Raw genomic sequence first — 19,545 nt, forward strand, 5'->3', positions numbered from 1 at the left:
TCATTAATAATCGCTTACTCCAGCTTATAGCGCGATCACATCAGCACATTAGGAACATGCTTTGAATGAGTAAATGCTGATTGATGACTGTTTAATCATGCGGTGTAACAAACAGAATTGGATTAAGAAATCTGACCATCACTGACCTTCAACTATTTGTCCAGTCTTCCCCTGTATTCCACTCTCACCCGCCATTATCCTTAATTTAGGAGGCTTAAGATGTGCTTCTAACTCCCAGCTGCATTAAATTTGCTGTTTTCGGTGAATAAACTAGACGTAATTTGTCTCAATAAATGGACAAGCCTCAAAAGTGTGTAGTTACCATACTTAAGTCGAAATATAAAGGCCTTTTCCCACTGACGCAAAAACCTACTAACATCTGGCTTTTTTCTACAATGCAAAGCGGTTTAATAGGTATTCAATCACAGGTCAAATAGTAGTGTAGTAGACAGATTTATCAGCTCTGGCTCTGATTTGCATAGCCACAAAACCCAGGTTTCTGCATCCTGCTTCCATTACCAGTACATCTGTGTACAAAGCTGTAACACCATTCAATCTACACTGAGTTTGAAAAACAGGCAGGAGGAATACAGTAACCACCGAAAAGCCATCTCTGCCCACCCATGCTTTCCATTGTTGTATCCTTATAACCAGCTGTAAAAAGGGTCATCTACCTTGGTAATGTGAGTTTAAAAATACATGCATGTAAGTGAGTATGGTATGTACAGCTGGTAGAAGCAGTAGTTGCAGTTATGAAGACAGTAGATATTGTCAACAGATACGGCTGTGTTCTACTAGCCTTTATTTTGAATTTGACGAAAATTGGAGTTAATTTGTTGATTTCAGAAGAAGCAGGGATTTCCAATGAAACCTCAGCTAGTTGCTTGTGTGGCAGAAACTCAAAATACTGCTGGAAAGTCAAGGAGTGATTTTAATGGAGTTCCTATGGGCTTTGCCCTGAAGCAATGCCTACAGGTACCAGGATTTGAGTAATGAGCATAATAAAAAAAATACAATTAATCTAACTCTAAAAACTAAATATCACATAAATAAACCCCACAATGCACGACTCTCTGTAATACATAAAAAAAATCCTCACTTGAGAAAAACAATATTTAATCAAAAATGTTCTGTGAATAATGGTGGGATGTGGAGGGACAAACTGCAAAGCCAAAGCACACTTCAGAGTAGGATCAAAGCTCGACTATACATATAAATCAATATAGAGAACATCTCCCAGGAGGATGGAGGAAGGGAAAGCAAAATCAGTACACAACTATCCACCCACTGGAACTAATTACATTTTGTCCATAGAAAAATACCAGTGCCAGTCACACAGTGTTTTTTTCTATCAACAGGAACTGTGTAGGCCTTAGCTGTATTTTTTCTCCGCAGGTTATGGGAACACATGAAAAACAACAGTCCTTCAGCAGGGTTTTGTTGCTGGCTCCCCTGCCAGTTTTCATGGTGACAGAGAGAACCATGACGGTGAGGGAGAGCTGCGATTAGAGCACACATCTGGATAATCTGCAATAGGGCAAAACCTAAGAGCAGCAGCCTTCTCCTACAGCCATCACTTTGGGCTGGCCTCCTTCATGTTCATCCTCTGTAGGATTTGCAGTGACTCCGCATTGGTTGGCTGCTGGAAGTGTCCTCGAGGGGCTCCCAGGGGACCACAGACAGCATGGGTGGGAAGCACACACACACACACACTATGTGAAAGCTTTATACACAAATCAACCCACAAGAAAACAAATGTTGTCACAATACACACATGAAATGTACCATTCATAGCCTATCACATCAAGCCAATGCTTCATACTGCACACTCCAAATCAAAATGGGACAGAATGTACCAGAGAATCAGGATGTCCACCCCTAATTTTAGAAAGAGGAAATGCTCACACTCTTGCATGAGCTGAGGATGAAACAGGGATTACTACAAATCGTTACAGGTATTTTTCTTAGGGGAAGGTGGAAGTTTAGTTTGAACATAAGCATCCCACCAGTATAGTCACCACTTTCTACACACTTAGCCCAGGAAACTCCTCAGCGAAAAGACTCACTTCCTTGCCAGGTGAACATCGATCAGACATCCCTGTGCTAGATTTGAAGTTAACAAGTTATTTTAAGTTAACACAACGAAGTCATGGATATGTGGTGCCGTGACAAAATTAGACCGCTAGCTGTACTGGGGAAGCCAAGTTAAAAACAACAGCCGCTTCATTGAAAGACGCACAATAAGAGCAACCTGCGGAAAAGAATTTGTTGCTGGTGTAACAAGCACTGTGGGTTTGCCCAACAGCTGCAGCGGTGATGGACGATAGTATCGGGCCTCAGTCCAACCCTAATAACAAAGATAAACCACTCATATGAAGAACAGAAAGAAAAAGGGACTGAGGAGTTGAGAATGACCGAAGCAGTTGAGGAAAACGGACATGTAATTAGCACGGGGTTACAGCACATTATCTTGATCAGCAGAGGGATCACACGCCTACAGGGAGCGGCTGCACCATATTCCCAGTGTGACGTGGTTTTGTTCCATTCTCTAAGTGGCTTACCTTCAAGAATGTTTCAAAAACTGAGGGTTTGTGTCTGGATTTACTGATGTTGTTGTACAAATGTTCCATTTTGTACTTGGAAATTGCTGTTTCATATTCAGTTGCAATGGAACCTTCAGACAAAGTTAACAGAGAAATCCAATTGAATTGTGCGTTACTCAACTTTTAAGATGGACCATCAATGGTGAAAATCAACTGGCCTGACACCAGCAGTTATCATGAAGATGAAATGATGTTCCACACACGATTCCAATTACGTCTAGATGCTCTAATCTAAAAATAAAAAAGATGCCTCATGTTTGTCATTTGGTTGGAAACAAGTTGAACACATTCCCTGTTGCCTCTTTTACAGTCAACTGCACAGTGGCTGTTTCTCATTTTCGATGCATTATTTGTGTTTTCACTCCTTTGAACCAGAATGGAAATGCTTCACTTCTGTTTCTGCCACTCAGAGGGTGTGACCTCAGGAGACTTCTACCACATCTGACGTCACATAAATACCTTCTCTGAGAGCAGAATAACAGTAATTTAGATTGATCGGTCCAAAATGATACGTGCAGTCCAAGACAAATGATTACAGCTGAAACTGATGAGGAATCAGATGAGGGTGAAATTCAAGCAGCTAGCTAGAGTGAATTTTAGTGGCGCGAGCAACACGAGTAAGGTGTTTATCTGCAGTGTATAAGGGATGCTTCAAAATCACTTGAGCGTCAGGAAAATTGTTCCAAAATCACTGCTGCTTATTTGCATGCATTAAGTCTGGGGTCAAGCAAGTCACATGTGAAGAGGGGGAGAACTGCCCAGCGGCTTGAATGCATTAAAGCAGAGTAAATGGTTTGTTGATTTAAAGAGATTCAAGCGCACACACAAGTCGGCCTCCTCGATGGATTTTAATTAACTTGCCATATATAAATTGTATGTTATCAGGCATTACTGAATTAAATGCTGAATACAAGTGCTCTTTCTGCTTGAGTGAGTGGAATAAAAAGCTGCTTAGGATCTTGATTGGGTTTCACAGATGTAGGATGATGCTGCAGCTATGGGTGCATTCCAGCACACCAACCCCTGAACTGCCATCCAAGGAGATTCTCTTTAATTATGTACAATACAGCCAATTTCAAGTCCCCTGGCATATCAAATGATCAAGCGGAGAGATGCCACACATTCTCCCTCAGTCATTCGGGCAAATGGGTTCCCCTTCCAAGAGTAATTTCTGTCAGTTACAATAAGAGGGAAATACATCATGTGACACACTGTGAAACGCAAAACTATTCACAAGGTTCTCTGTAAGGCTGTGAAGGGGTAATTAGAATTTTGCCACTGGGCCCTTGACGAGTTCCTCTATCTTTAATATATCCTGGGAACAGCATTTTAAATCTCCCAGATAATGTGCATTGCATGATTAGAGTAGTGTTTAATTTTTGCCTCACATGAAACAGAACTTTTACCACATGACAGCTCTGTGTAAAGAAAAAAATGGGATTATAATCAATTTTGGCAGAAACTCAGGTAAACAATGCAGGGTGCGGTAGGCGTTCTCTACACAAAAAGGCTGTGTTGGTAAATGAAACCTTTCTGCCAGGTACTGCCTCCACACTGAATTTACACTAAGAGCTTTTTCAGTATACACCATTCAAGCAATTAATAAACTGCAACGGCGTTTCCAGGTAAAATATGTGCCGAGGGAATTGGCTGAGTACATGAAAGGCATTTCTGCATCCAAACACACTCCTGCAATATTCTGCCTTTAAAGCAAACTAATCTACGATTAATAATATGAGTATCTTCAGCAGAAATCTTATTATCTTTTCTGGCACTTGACATCCTATTCATCTATTCTCGGAGCTCAAGTGACCTTCTGAGTGAGCACACAGGCTCATGAGGCCCTTGGGGGCAAATTAGAAATACCAAGCCACAGTCAAATGAATTCAATACATATGCCATCCCACTTTCTGGCACTGATGGCACCAACTGGAACCTGCCAGACAATTTTCATATCAAAGTCCACACATGCATGGTGATTCACATACTGCAACAAAAAGAGGGGAGTGAGAAGAAAAAGCTGCAGGGATGACGAATAGCAGATGTAATGGTATGCCAAAATTCAGAATGTACTGGAACACTGTTAATTGTCTTTCCTTTTAACTGTAATTATTTTGGTGGTTTGCCAGTTTCAAAAATTAAAAAAAAAATGCAAATAGACATTTAAAAAGTTTAATAAAAACTGTAATCTTGGGGGGAGGACAATAAACTACTGATTAAAACAAATACCACACATCATCATCTGTGCAATTCCAGTCCTTTGTTGCAAACCTCTTGGTTGTTGTTTTTTTGTCTCTCTGCACTTTGAACAATGTCAAACAAAAAAGGTGTCAAAAATAAAGTTGAAAACTACACTTACATTGTTCCTCAGCTTCAATATTACAGGCATTATGTACCTGTTTTGTGCACAGATGGATTCCAGCTGAGCAGAAGCAAAAGTTTAAAAAATCCAAACCAGCATAATCGTCATGTCAAGCATTGACATTTCAATCATTTCGAGCCGAACACTGGGTTGTTTTTTTTGTGATGTTGTATAAGTTATGTAAACTTGCGCAACTCTTTTATACCTCCATACCAAAATAAAATTCAAATGGAAATAGACAAAGTGTGAATTCTGAACGATTCCAGTAGAGAACGGAGAAGAGACCTACCGTTTTCTGTGTTCTCATGTTCAGTGTCAGTGAGAGTGAGATTGGAGTTGGCCCGGCTGGAGAGGCACGAGCTGCGGCCTGACTTGGTGTTGCTGCGGCCCCATAATCGGACAGCGTGCTCCGGTGACATGATGCCGTCAGTTTCTGTGTCTGCATCTGAGCCCACACTGACCGAGTAGTCACGGTGCGGCATCCCCAGGTCAGTCCTGTATGTTGCTATGTGGGATGGAAGAGCCTCTCCAAAGCCGAGGTCTCTGAGGGAGAAGTCTGCCCCTATAGAAAGCCAATAAACACACAGCTCTGGTAATTAATGTTGCATCGCTCCACATAATTAACTGCTTTCATTAAAAAGATGACAGCAATATCCTGGCTTTGAGAGATGCAGATGAATGCTTAGAAGGGAAAGAAGGAGGATGCAAGAACATTTAGTATCAGAACATGATTATAGAATCCTTGGCATTTACTTTCCTGAGATCAGATCTGTGTCTTTTAATCCACAACAAGAATTCACAGAATTTTGAACAGTTCAAATCCTGTACATTTCACCATTCAACTAAATGCAACCCATCTCAGCAGTAATCAAAGCCTAAAATATATGACTATAAATGTCTTATCTGACTAGAGAGACATTTTGTACATCTCTTCAATTTTCAGTCTCGTGAATTCGTGAACTGCCACATACTCACGCTGACATATATAATTATAACCTTGTCCATGAGATGTCATTACAAATCCTTCCTATATACGACTGCATTTTCACTGCAATTTTGAATTGCGAAAGGATTGAGCAATTATATATTTCTTGGCAGATCTGTTTAACCTGCTAAAATACATTTGATGGTGGCCAGGATTGAATGTTACTTTTTGGGATCAAATTCTGTGTTGACATGCCTCTCAAGACTTTGTGGTCATGTGACTTGTGGCGGAAAAGATTGTATTTCACAAACTCTTCTCATATCATTGTTTACATCATTTCAGCAAAAAAAATGCCATGACCTGGAGGACACTGGGAGAGCACATACCTCTAGGGCAAACTCAACTGAGCCAAACGTAAAAAGAAACTGTAATTTTATCTGCCCCGAAATGTTTTTGGGCTCTCCCTTGGCCCCCGCTTCACCCCATCCACCACGGTCAGCACCCAAAGGTTTCTCTCCTAGTGGGAGGTAAATCGTGATGCAGATTTAAATCTGTGGCATGAGCCTCTACACCACATAAGAAGATTGGCACATCTTGCTGATATGACAGTCCCATTAGGTTTTGTAACCTCTTCACAAGAGAATTAATAAAAAAAGCAGTTTCATTCAGATCACGACTTCATGGATGTGTCACGATGATTAAAAATGGAAATCTACTATTCTTCATCTTCAAATAAGGACTACTGACCTGTGCATGCCAACATGCAGGAACACAGCTTGTACTTACATCAACGGTTCAGCTCATCTGAATTAAACTGCGATGATCAATAATATATTTGAACGAGCAGGTGTCTTTCATGCAGTTTTTAACAGTTGCATGAAGAATTCATCCCTGGCCGCCCCTGTTAATAGTCAGACTATGTGGAGTGACCTCTACAGGGACTGAATGTGAATCACCATGAGACTTCTCATTAAAAAGTAATGATGCATGTATTGAGACCAGGCAGGAGAAGTAATGAACTAATAGCCAATCTTTTCATATGACTGTGCACTGCTAATTTACTTACTGATGAACCATACTGATACCAGTGGCAATACATTGACTGATAAAATAGCTGAGCATTTCTGATGTTGGAGATCCTTAGGCTAACCTGGACGGCTGAACTCGTCCACTTCGTGATGGACCATGTCCTTGACACGGGTCCCGTAGGCCATCCGTGAGTCATGGTCAAAGGCCTTCAGGGTTTCAGTGGAGCTGTAGGATTTGGGGTTGGGTTTGCCATCCTCACTGTCAGCTGAGGAGCTGGTGTAACGGCGCTCTGCTTCCTGCCGGGCAGTGAGTGAGCGGTAGGGTCTACGTTCCTTCACTTCCATGGCTGCCTCCACTCTATTTTCAACATCAAACGCAGGTTACGATGCCAGTTTACTCAGTGACTCTGTTGAAGACAAACAAAGAAAAAAAAAAGAATTAGAATACCTCACATTTGGCAATGACTTAACATCGGTACTGACTTTAAATGTAATCTATACATCATATGAAGACTTCCCATGATAAAATTAATTTCATACTTGCTGTACACTCAGCCCTGCACCACTTCCGCTTCATCAAGTAGTTTGGTGTATAGCACCTGAAGTGCTTTCAAGCAGTTATATATCCCCAAAAAAAAAACAAAAAACATCTGTTTTGTGCAAAAGGTGGTTATGTAGCTTATTAAAGGCTCTTTCATGAATTTGAGTCAACAAATTTGTGTTAATTCACAGTGCAATAAAGGGGTGAAGAGGTACATTATTTTTGACTCCATGTGGGGAAACAAACAACGACAAAACAATATTTTGAAAAGCATCGGCCAATTTGCTATTGTCGATATTAGTATCAACCTGGAATTTCCATATCAGAGCATCCCTACTTTTAAAGACCTTTTTAAGACCATTTTAAGACTTATTTCATAGCCATGTCAATAAAAAAAAGTAGGTAAACTTGATATAAACTTTTGACTTCTAAATCGGTTTGTGGTGATTTATTTCCATAGACATTGTTGGGGGGGGGGAACTGATACAGGCTATTACCATAGAGCTTACTCTGCAGCTCAGACATTTCCTTCAAACATATTTAGCGTGACAGTTCTCACAGCAAAGAAGTTTCCCCTAACCATTCTTAAGACCTATCAAAATCAAATTTAAGACCAAAAGACATATTTTAGATCAAATTTAAGAATTTTTTAAACCTGGGGGAATCCTGCAGTATATTGCAAGCGCGAGTTAAAGCCCTTTTTATCCAGATCGATTGAAGGTGACCATATGAAAGAAGACATCATCGTCTGTACTCACACACACACACACACACACACACACACACACACACACACACACACACACACACACACACTCTAGCAGCTGTGAAAATGCAAATTCATGTCCCCAACCAGCAGTGTATGAGTGGCTCAGCACATACAGGCAGAGCATGAAAAGCCACCAGGATAAGATTTAATAAAATATTGCACAACAAATCTTGAGCCCATAAAGTTTACAGTGCAAGTCTTCCACAATTATTCTAGTTTATGTGCCGTATGGAAAAGCCTCCAGCATCCGTAAAAGTGGCAGGTGTCCTTCCATGAATTGTGTTGTTTTCAAGTTACAAATCATCACCAGCAACCACAAAAGTGAGCAGCCAAACAGATTTAGGACAACGCCAAAGAAGAAGATGAAGCAAAGATGATTAAAATCTGAAACATAAAACCACAACTGTTATTTTATTGTTTGCCTTGACAGGGGAGATGGAATGAGTAAATATATTAAAATAACGGAAGATTTTTCAATGCATTCAGATGCACTTCTACAAAAAGCGATGAGTGCAGGAACCCTTTCCTATATCAGTGCTTATGCATGTATAAATGATTTTGTTATTCTACAGTAGTTACAAGGTCATGTCCTGCTGTCAGCTCATTCAAAGTGACCACATGGTTTAAAGACACTGAGTTGGATTAACGAATGTCAATGTGGATATAAACTTGATTAAAGGCTTGGTTGCTGTGTACTCTGAAGCTAAATTGGAGAACAGAGGGAATTAGAGAGCCAGATATCGCAGGCATCCACAGCTACAGTACAGACTGCCACACTTGAAAATGTATTTACTCCAAGCAGAAATGGGATGCAAGTAACTGGATAAGAGAACAATGTTGGACCGAACAGTAAACAATAACCCCCATTGAACTATATTTGCACCCAGTCGAGGGAAAAAAACTTCATAGAAAACACCACAGTTGGGTTTGGGTGGTGGGGAATCGGGGGAGGGGGGGTCTTTTGTATGTATTGACAGCTGAAAAGATCCTAGTGATTAATGACTCAGGGCCTCAATACTAGGACCTCTGCTGCATGGGGGTGAAACAAACCCTCCCACTTTGCAGCCATAAGAGCTCTTCAGCTGCTCTGAACATTTCAGATGCAGCTTGTATGGGTTGCTAATTTTTTACCTTTTGCGCAAGACCCTTGATGCTATGCAAATGCAAGAAATCAGAGAACAAGCAGCTTTCCAAAGTTTAAAGAATGCCCTGTAAAGCGCATTGTTTTTGTTTCCAAAGAGCTGGCTCAGTATCCTTAGCCTTCTCTCTCCTGCACAGCCCTTCCTCCTCATTATTAATCGACTGGTACCTCTGAGTCCATGGGAAACCCAGGAGGGGTTTTCAAGGAAGCAACAGGCGAGACACAATGACAGATGATATGTGATGCAAATACAGGTCCTGGAAATGCAACTAACAAAGGTTCAGCTGTCACAAAAAGCATACTGTAAATCTAACTTCATAAATCAGCAACATCTGGTATTATCATTATGGTTTAACGCCACAGAGCAACGCTGCTATTCCTGTTCGTCCGTCTCAAGTCTAAATCCTGGATTTAGGAGGCAAAACAAAGAAAATGCCACTATTGTTTGATTTCTATAGTGGTAAATAAAGTTGATAAACACAAGGTTTTATTTGGCCAAGTCGTCTTAAACAGAAGTTCTAGTTATTATCATGTCATGGTATAACACTAGAAACCGAAAGAAGTAGCCTGGGGGGGGCGGGGAAAGGTTAATGAGAGTGAATTCACAAAGAACCAAAAAGAAAAGTGAAAAATGACTGCCATGGATTGAAATCTCTGAGAGGAAGATAACAATCGCACGCTTTTATTTCAAAGACATCCGACGAAAAATCCAGAGCTGCAGGGCTGCCGGGGAGAAGCTAACTGCATATCTATGCAATGATCCCAAATTGATTGAGGTCTTTCTAAGGAGACAAAAGAAATGATGGATGGTCTGTTTTTCTCCTTAAAACAAATGCAGACTCTACATTTTTCAATAGCATTGTCCATATTTTGCAAAGGTTGGATAAGGTTCGTATGGGAGTGTGAACTGAATGTACAGCAGCTGAACAGAGAAATAATGTTGTTTTCTTTAGGTTTGAGATGTTACAGGAGGCAATGAACAATGAATCCTGTCAACCCAAGTCTTCAGGTACCGTTATGCTGTGTGCAATCCTTTTGTGTACACTGTGTGTGAGCAGAGCTACTGAACAACGTGCGTCAACATCCTTGGAAACAAAGCTGATGTGTTAACACGGAAACAATCATTGCAACTGAGGAAAGTTGAATGAGGCAGAAGTTATCATCTGACCTTCTCTGCGCTGGAAATTTATAAGGTACATCCATCAAACAAGAATCAATCCAAAGCCAATCAATGCTCTCAATAGACACACAAGAAGTTCATAAGCATTTGCACTCCTCAAAAAAGGTCCAATACAAAATATTTCTGGGAGCCAGAGTTTGATTATTTATCAATTATCAATGTATTTCATTTTTCTGACCAAGAATAGACTTGTGTTTAAAACAAAAAACACAAAAAAACAAGTTGAGAATACTGAGTATCCTGCATGGAAAACTGGGACACAATGTAAAGTGAGTTGATGTTTCAGGTGAGAGAGAAGACCCCTCTATGACCCGTAAACTTAATCTTTCACTTCAGCTGGTTCACACAGTCTAGTACAGACTCTCTAATGGATGCTCAGACTGTGTGGAGGAGCTCAGCTCTGCACTCGCTGACACTGACCCTTGCTGAACCAGACATCAGAAGCACCACAGATTGAGCAGCATAGTTTTTTAATATACATATTGCTGACATGCTGTGGAAAAGAATGTTTTAAATAAGCATTGATACATTTGATTAGGAATTACAATGCATCTCCTTCTCCACAGCACACACAGACGACCAAAAACTGTTTGAGTCAAATTGCTAATGACGGCATATCAGCAGCAGAAGCTGAGACATATTGTCTGTCTGGTATGAGAGTTCATTTTCATGCTAGATATACATAATATTTTACTGCCGATGATAAAGAATTAAAACCAGCTTAAAATATCAGACAGAAGGCACAGCTTCGGCTGTGGCAGAAGGAAAGTAAGTTCCTGAGTCACCAACCACATATTTCATTCTGGATTTAATTTTGGATTAAAACTACACAAGCTACACTGGTCTGTTCTGTTAGAGTCTTCTGGTTGTGAAATTCATAAGTTTGAAGGGCAACTAAGGGTCAAAGATTCAAATGTATGGGGCCCTATAGATCATGTCGGTCATCAGTAGCATCGTTCTTAATTGGGCTTTGTTCTTAAACATACTAAAGGCTTCAAAGCAAAGTAATGATGTTACTTTATGATAGACCGAACTGACTAGAGCTCCAGGACAGTTCATCAATGCGGTATTGGCCTCCAACCATACACACACACACACACATACACACACACACACACCTGCCCTCCCCCTCCCCCACCCGCATCCCACCCGGGGTGTGAACTGCAGGACACAGAAGTCCCTGTTAAAACACCCGTTGAAGTTTTTGTAAGCAGATTGTTGTGACCATTGCTCCAGTGTCAGGAGTTAGTTAAATATGGGATCTAAATAGGTGGGAGGTGTTTGGGGTACAATATAAATGCAAATGCATCTGTACTATCCATCAAACTATTAGCAGTGTGCTGAGCATGGCTTTCAGTGCTGCTGCATATAAATCTAATCTTCTCTTTGGGTACAACCCTGTTTACCAGGATAATTAACAGCATGCTGCCCTTTACATGCCTCAGATTTTTATAAGAAGTATCCAGAACTAAATATTAAACAATATAGAGTTACACATATGCAAAATCAGCGTGTCTACACGCATTACACGCTTGTACAATTCATGCTTTTCTTAGTCAGGCATGACAAGTCAGTATAAAATTGCACATACTGTATGTAGTTTTATCAGAATAAAACCAATTCAGTTGTAAGCATTTTGTATTATATATATCCCCAATACCACTATTTCTGTGCTAGTGTTTTTAACATTGAAAACGTGACTCTTGATGGAAGAATTGCTGAAATGAAATAATGGATCATATGGAATAGGATGAAATTTTAGTAGCAATGTATCCCGCCCAAATTCCCATTGAAGACTATTAAGCCCTCAAATTTAAGATTTAATCTTTCTATGAGTTTTTATGGACCTTCAAATTCCCTGAAAATACTCTGCAGGTCTAAAATGATTACACATTACTCGCCTATGAAATCCCATCATTATATTGGCTGTCAACGTTAATAATCTTATAAAAGTTAATACGATGTATAAAATCTGAAGGAAATTATTAATTTAAATACAAGGTAATGTTCTTAGTGAGAAATCAAAAGATAAACCTGCATTATCTAACCTGTGCACGTAGCGTTGGGATTAGCGATAGCTCACAACACTGCAGACCCTCATCGACTCATTGACAAGTCTGTAGTGAAGCACAGAGGGAATTTGGGCAGATATCAAGAGCATTGTCTCCAAGGTCTATTGAAAGCAACGAAAACTCCATACAGGCACCACTTACTTCTTCTCTGGAAATCTTTCACATGCCTAAGCTCTATAGAAAAGACTGTGCGGTCAACAGAAAGGTGTGTTTTCAATAGTGGAAAAAAAAGAAAAAAAGAAAAAGATTTGGGTAGACGGGGTGGGGAGCTGAATGGCTTGCCAAACAGATTTCAATTCAGTAGTGCCCATGCAGGCTGAGGAGTGGAGGGGGCTCGGTGGTGGGGGGGCAACTCAGCAGCTACCTCTTTCCAGGATCAAAAGCTATCCCCACCAGCGCATGAAATAGAATGCGTAAAAGCCTTAAAATAAACAAAGGCTGCCTGGGACTGCAGATGTAGAATGCTCCCTGCTAACAATCACTCCTTGGTGAAAAACAATGGAGACAAATAAATAAAAGTTTAGTTGTCTTTTAAATATCTCAGCATGGATTCTGCCATGAAATTTTTTCCAAAATTAAAGCAAGAGAATCGCAGCGCAAAATTGCTGTTGTTTGTCTCTGTTGAGCTGATCCATAGCTAACATTATTTTAATAATTTCCTCAGATTGATAAGGAACAGCCTCACTCAGAGACTTTTCTGATTTGTACATTTTCTTCCAAACCTCGTCCGTTCTGATGGTCTTGTGTGTATTGGATTGCACAAAATAAGTGTGTGTGTGTGTGTGTGTGTGTGTGTGTGTGTGTGTTGGGCAAGTATTTTGAATTGTTAATGATAATCAACAGGGTTAAAATAAAAATGGAATTGGTTGGAATTTACTCATTTACTGCTGTGTTTTTGTTATCATTGCTTCATGTTTGCCGTCTATGATGACGAGCCCTCAGGGTGCTGTGTGAATGATATATCATTTCATTAATAAGCAATAATTTGTAGATGTAACCTGATTCTATCCTGCTCTCCGTATCTGAGGAAAGGCTTAGCAGGGTGAGGTGGGTGGCGGGAAATTTCCATAATAAGCCAGAACTGGCCCAGTGCCAGAACTGGTAGTGGGCAGAGTCTGGCACTGTGGGTGTACCTCAGGCTTAGTTGCGGGTATTTGGATGTGAGCCGAATTATCGGCCTTCTCATCAGCCATATCACTCAGCCCAAGTTTTTTCAGACCTGCACCAGGACTGTCAGTTGGCGGTACCTCACAACCACAACCAGGGGTGGCACTCACAGAGGAACACACAATATGACATTTTCACAATACTTGGTCCACTATAACGATAGTATTATCATACAGAAATTCTTTGATAATTAATACACTGCAAGAAAATTAATTTACAATACATGTTATTTGTGTAACTGATGAAAAACATCCTCAATAAAGGCCAAAAACCCATTTATTTACCGCATTGACATGCAGGGTCTTAATCAGTGCCTCTTTAACACGTGCAATAAAAAGCTTTTCAGCATGACAACAGTGTCAGTATTAGTGTGTCATTATCACAAGAGGGTTGTTTTTGTTCTAGCATGAATAAGCTAGGTCGTGAATGAGCCCATTCAATCTTGCTAGCTGAAAGTTGTGCTGATGTATAAATGTGCAAACTATGCAAAATTAAAGCAAGGGCAATAATGCTAAGCCTGTTTGCTGAGACCCAGAGCAAGATAAGACATCTTCATAGGGAGAAGCTGAAAACTCTGACGGCCACTCATTCGTCACATCACTTTCTTGCATCACATGCCACCCGGAATCGCTGTCAAGCGGCCGAAACAATGGGTCCCCAGTCACCAGTCTTCTAGGTGATTGGGAATGAAGACAAGGTCAAAACATAGCCGCTCTGTTATTCATTAGAAGAGGCCCTGAGTAGTAGAACTGCCCTCAGAGAGACTAATACTAGAATACCGCTGGATACCAATTACAACCCACTGAACAGGACTCCTGAGATGTCCTCATGATCGCTCATGTAGGTCCAGAGTAAGGAAGTGCTAACAACACCTGCCTAGGAAGGTCTGACAGTAACTGACATTGCTGATTCCTAAGCCATTTTTTGGGATGAAGTATCACATTAAAATCCTAACTGATGTTCTAAGAATAAAAAAATAATAATTTCTGTTGATTTGGCTATAATTTATCAATTCACTTTGTATGTACTGAATATGAAAGTTGATTTTACACAAAATTATAAATGAATGCAACATAATCAAAGACACCTCCCTCTGACCAAAGTAAACTCCTCAGCAGTCATAAACACTTTATTTGTTCCACGTCAAAAGAATCAATTCATCACAGAAATCTGAGTAATTTGGTTTCCTCTTAACGTCAATAGAATGGATCCTGGCAAGGTTTTGCAAAATGAATGAAATGAGATAGCAGGCTTGAGAAGGACAGTGTGATAACGGGATGCACAACAAGCATCAAGCTGTGTTGTTAGAGACAATAAAACCAGTGGCTGTTCATTATTAACAGTAAAAAAAAAAATCAGCACACACAGCAAAGCCAAACGGTGGAATCCTGCATAGTAATGATCTTACTCTAAGTGATGAACTGAGTCATCTCCGCAAGCCCTGCTTTGACAACCACACACCTCCTACATCTCCCATCTCAGCAGCCTCTGGGTGGGGCTAATCACTCTGTAGCTTCATCATCATTTAGTTGACAGCCCTGGCTGTAAAGATGTTATGTCTAGAAGGCGTGGCTGCTGCAGTGGCTAACTGTAAACACACAGTGCCTGCTTCCTCCAGATGAAAACACAGCATCAAAGAATCCGATTGAGGAAAAAAAAAAAGTATGCCCTTTCTTAGAGCACAGAGAATGAAATTCATTTTACAATCCTCCCACTGCTCCAGTGCAGACAAGAATCCTGAGAGGATTTTCTTGGGGCACTGAGAGTTGGTGTATGCTGATTCGCCTCTAACTGATTATGACATGAAATGCCTGACGGGTGGCTTGGCAGCGCAATGTTAACCTCCACAAGCCCCTTCCTCTGCCTCCAAGGCACCTGAGGTCTGCTCTCTGATCCCAATGGCTGAACATTAGACAGTGCTGAGGCTTGCAAAAGAAAAAAAAAAAACCTTATGCACATACGCCTGCAACTTCTTTTGTCAGCTTATTCACATCAGTCTTTAATGCAGCCATTTTCCTAAGTGAGGGCCCCATGTTTTATGTTATTTCCAACACACAACATCAGTTATATATGTTTGGACTTTTTTATCTGCTTCATTTTAGTTAATGCATACAAGGAAAATGCTCTTTCATCTATCAGTCCTGGGCCCTGCACCCTCCCATATATAAATTTAATTCTCCAACTAAATTGGGATTGATCACTACAGCTCAAGGCCACAATCAGTATCCATGATCTAATCAGGGCCCGGCCCTAGAAAGAAAAGGATACTTCCATAAATAAAAACCATATGAGAGCCAGCAAGTGCCCATAACACTGGGGGAAATTTGATTACTCTCCCTCACTCCACAGGTGTGCTTTTAGCCTCCTACCCCCACAGACTGCAAGTGTGCTATAATGCCACACTATGTGCATCCTCACCATTGTTTTTCTGCACTGAGGGTTTTACATCATACTTGCATCAGTGGATGTGAGCACAGCAGACGGGAGTCACCACTAAGCAGGCGATGCCCATGGAAGGCTGGCTGAGGCTGATCCCAGGGAGACGAGATCTGTCAGGAGCTCCTTGCCCAGTGACACCCAGGGTAATAAATTACCCAGAATTAACACGTCATCCTATGATCCACAGCAGCAGCATTCCTCTCACGCCATGCCGCTTAATGGATCTATTAACCAAATGGATGCAAGGCTGACCTGCTTTCAGAGCTGCAATTCCTGCTCGGTATACAGTAAAAACGGACTGGGACTACTTCTAGGTTGCTCTGGCTGTTTCAGTCGAGCTGCGTGTCTCGACATACAACAGCTCAAATCAAGCTGTGCCTTACAGCCAACATCACCACAGCAGAGGCAAGAAATTTCATAGAAATCACTGTATGGACTACTGCAACAGCCAAATTGCAGAAGATGCAATATTTGCTAAAGGCAAAATGTGTCAAAAATCCAATTCTAAATGAAATACTGGTGGTGGTGCAGAGATATACCAGCCTGCAACCTCTACAGACTAAAGAGAAAAGACACCACGACAATTTTTATGTTGTTTTTTTTGTAATTAAAATGCGATTACTGATACAGAATTATGATTCACTGTAACATTCTGAATCGTTCCACAATTTCAATAGCATCCAAAAGCAATGGTAATTACATTTTTTCCCCAAAATTATTCCACAGTTGATTTTAATCTGTAATAAACAACAGAGAGCTCAAATATGAGAAACAAACATACATTGAACTCACATAAATGTACTATGACATGGTAGGTAGGAGGGTTTTCTCAACCAGCTTTATCAGGTGCCTGGAAATAACATGGAACACTACAAAATGACAGAAAGCTCAGAAGCCACCAGCTCCGCTTCCTGTGTCACACGTTTGGAAATTCTTCTAAAATGTGTCGCTACAGCCAATAAAAGCACCCTCCCCTGTTGATGCCTGTCACTGGCTGGGAGCAGTCACAATTCCAGTCATGAAACCTGCATCGCCTTGGCATCTTTGGCACTCAACTGGCACGGTGACATACTGACAGTGTGACACACGGCAGCACCAAGCAATTTGGACTTGTTCGTCACAAAATGTTAATGCACAGAGGAATTTGGCTCAGAGTGTCTCGGTTGTATTTGGACTCGTGTTTTGACTGCGGTACAGGTGACAAAATTAACCTCCTTATTTGCAGACAAAATTAAATGAAATTACCATCCAGGCTGTGTGAGTACATCAGGTCCCACGAGTCAAAACTGGTATTATGCATGTATGTATGTATGTATGTATGTATAAGTATGACCTACTTTACCCATTATTTTCCATATTTAGAATATGCAAAGATCTGTAAAAGCACACATCATTTTTTAAACCTTAAAATATTTAAAGTATGAAATCTGATAAAACTGAAAAAAATGATAACGTTTTACACAGGCAAGAGGAAGCTCAATCTCTATCCAGCATCCAGAGTAGCTTTGCAGCATTATCAGGTCGACGTGGACATGACACGCACAATAGTAAAGAATCCTAACTTGATTAGAACACTCTTTCAGTTTGAACCAGGAACATTTAATTCTGATTAACACATGACGTAACTGAGTGGCAATGGGGTCAAACACTGCAAGATCATTCACAAGGCCTCCCCGATGACTCTCACAGGTCTTTGAACTATGATTTTATGTTGTTTTTTTCACAGTCAAGTGATTGTGCTGAAATGACAACAACAACAAAACCTGCCCAGGATCTTCTGTTCCAAAATCTATGTCCCTAAGACAAAAGCAATCTCAGTTGCTTGGGCACTGATTTGCAGTGAGCCACTAAGAGAAAGAAACAAAAATGTGAACGAAAAGGATGGATTGTGTTGTTGTTCACAATATAGAGCCTGTTTTCAGACGCGTTTACAATTTACTTTTTCATTTTTTTCTTACCTTTAAATACAACAGCCCAGATAACCATGAACGTTTGGCTGGAATCAGTGTTTTAACTGAGCTATGAGGATTCAGTGTGTCCCAGATTAGGCTCAAATGTGACTGTGTGCTATGTATGGCAAAAGCAATAGTCCATGTCTTGTACTCTCATTTTCCTCCCTTGACTGAAGCTTGTCACAGACAAATCACAATATTTAAACTGCTAGTTAACACAAAAGAGTAGGCGACACGACAACGAGCCACTCACATATTCTAATAGTTCAAACATGCATCAATTTGCCTCTGATTTGATGCTTTTGTTTGGGAGCTCCAAAACCCATCTGCAAGGAGAAAACCAGGGCTAAAATCATGTCGTGTGAACTCGGCACAGGGCAACGTAAGGTTCCCCCTTACAGCAGGAGAAAGTGTGGGTCATTTACATTAGAAAGAGGGAAGACCTGCTCAAGTGCGCTTATTGTCTCCTGTTTAAGTGGGGTCAAGAAAGACCACGTTGAGTCACTAGCATGAAGCTTCATCAAATAACATCCACCCTTAACCCCAGCATACCAAGTTCCTTCTCTCAAACACAAAGAGGGGCTTTATCCCCCGGCACTTCAGGTGCTCTCTCCCGAAACTCGTATGCGGTCAACTAATTGGGAAAGCTCACACAGAGCAGAAGAACTGGTAAGAAGACCATAACCATCAGATCTAACAGGGCCTGTATTATAACATGAGCCAAAGAGACCTGCAGGCAAAGGATGGAGTGAATAAAATACTAAACAAATGACACTTAATTGAGGTCAGCATGATTGAACGCTACAAGGCTAGGATGGTTTAAGCATAGGTTCCAGATGGCAGGCTGTTATTTTACTGTGCCCTGCTAATACTGCAGGACTGGATGCTTGTAACCTGAGTGTCCCTTGGGCCCTCCAGCTCCTCCACTGCACTGAAATCAGGGCCAAGCTCCTGCTGCTGCTACTCTGCAGGTTTACTCAACTTCAAAACAGGGAGTGTTTGGATATGGTAGTGGAGGAGGGGTGTGTGTTTGTGTAGGTGGGTGGGGGTTGTGCAGTGGTGATGGAACAAAGCATGTTAACACGGTCTCTGTGTTTAACAAGTTTGGAAACAAGCAGGGCTTCCTTCAAATCTGCATTGGAGGGTGTTTCACTACTCCTTGACATCGGGAAGGAATCCAAGAGTTTTGTCTCTCTTCCCAGCGCTGTCTCATGCTACACTGACTGAAACAAAGACATCCTGCCATATAAGATACACCACATCTAAGGAACTCTCATTACAATACCAAGGAAGAAAAGGTAGGAACACACAGATCGATGAGCCTTCATGGGAAACTATTCAAGCTCTTTAGCTTTTTACTATCAAA

The 19,545-nt window shown here is 40.9% G+C and overlaps 1 protein-coding gene across 3 annotated transcripts in view; it reads right to left on the bottom strand.

Annotated features, from left to right (window-relative positions):
- tenm4 (teneurin transmembrane protein 4) overlaps positions 1-19,545 on the bottom strand; it is a 168,132-nt gene that overhangs the window by 119,697 nt on the left and 28,890 nt on the right. For all 3 annotated transcript variants that reach the window (XM_086216471.1, XM_086216469.1, XM_086216470.1), the window contains 2 exons: positions 7,041-7,325; positions 5,255-5,527 (listed from right to left, as the gene is read on the bottom strand). In XM_086216471.1, the coding sequence (XP_086072597.1) occupies positions 5,255-5,527; positions 7,041-7,263 (496 nt within the window). In that variant the 5' untranslated portion in view covers positions 7,264-7,325. The remainder of the gene's footprint in view (positions 1-5,254; positions 5,528-7,040; positions 7,326-19,545) is intronic.

The sequence above is a fragment of the Aulostomus chinensis genome, chromosome 10 (assembly GCF_037954235.1).
Source record: "Aulostomus chinensis isolate RoL2024-O1b breed Wild chromosome 10, RoL_Achi_v1.0, whole genome shotgun sequence".
NCBI classification, from domain to species: domain Eukaryota; kingdom Metazoa; phylum Chordata; class Actinopteri; order Syngnathiformes; family Aulostomidae; genus Aulostomus; species Aulostomus chinensis.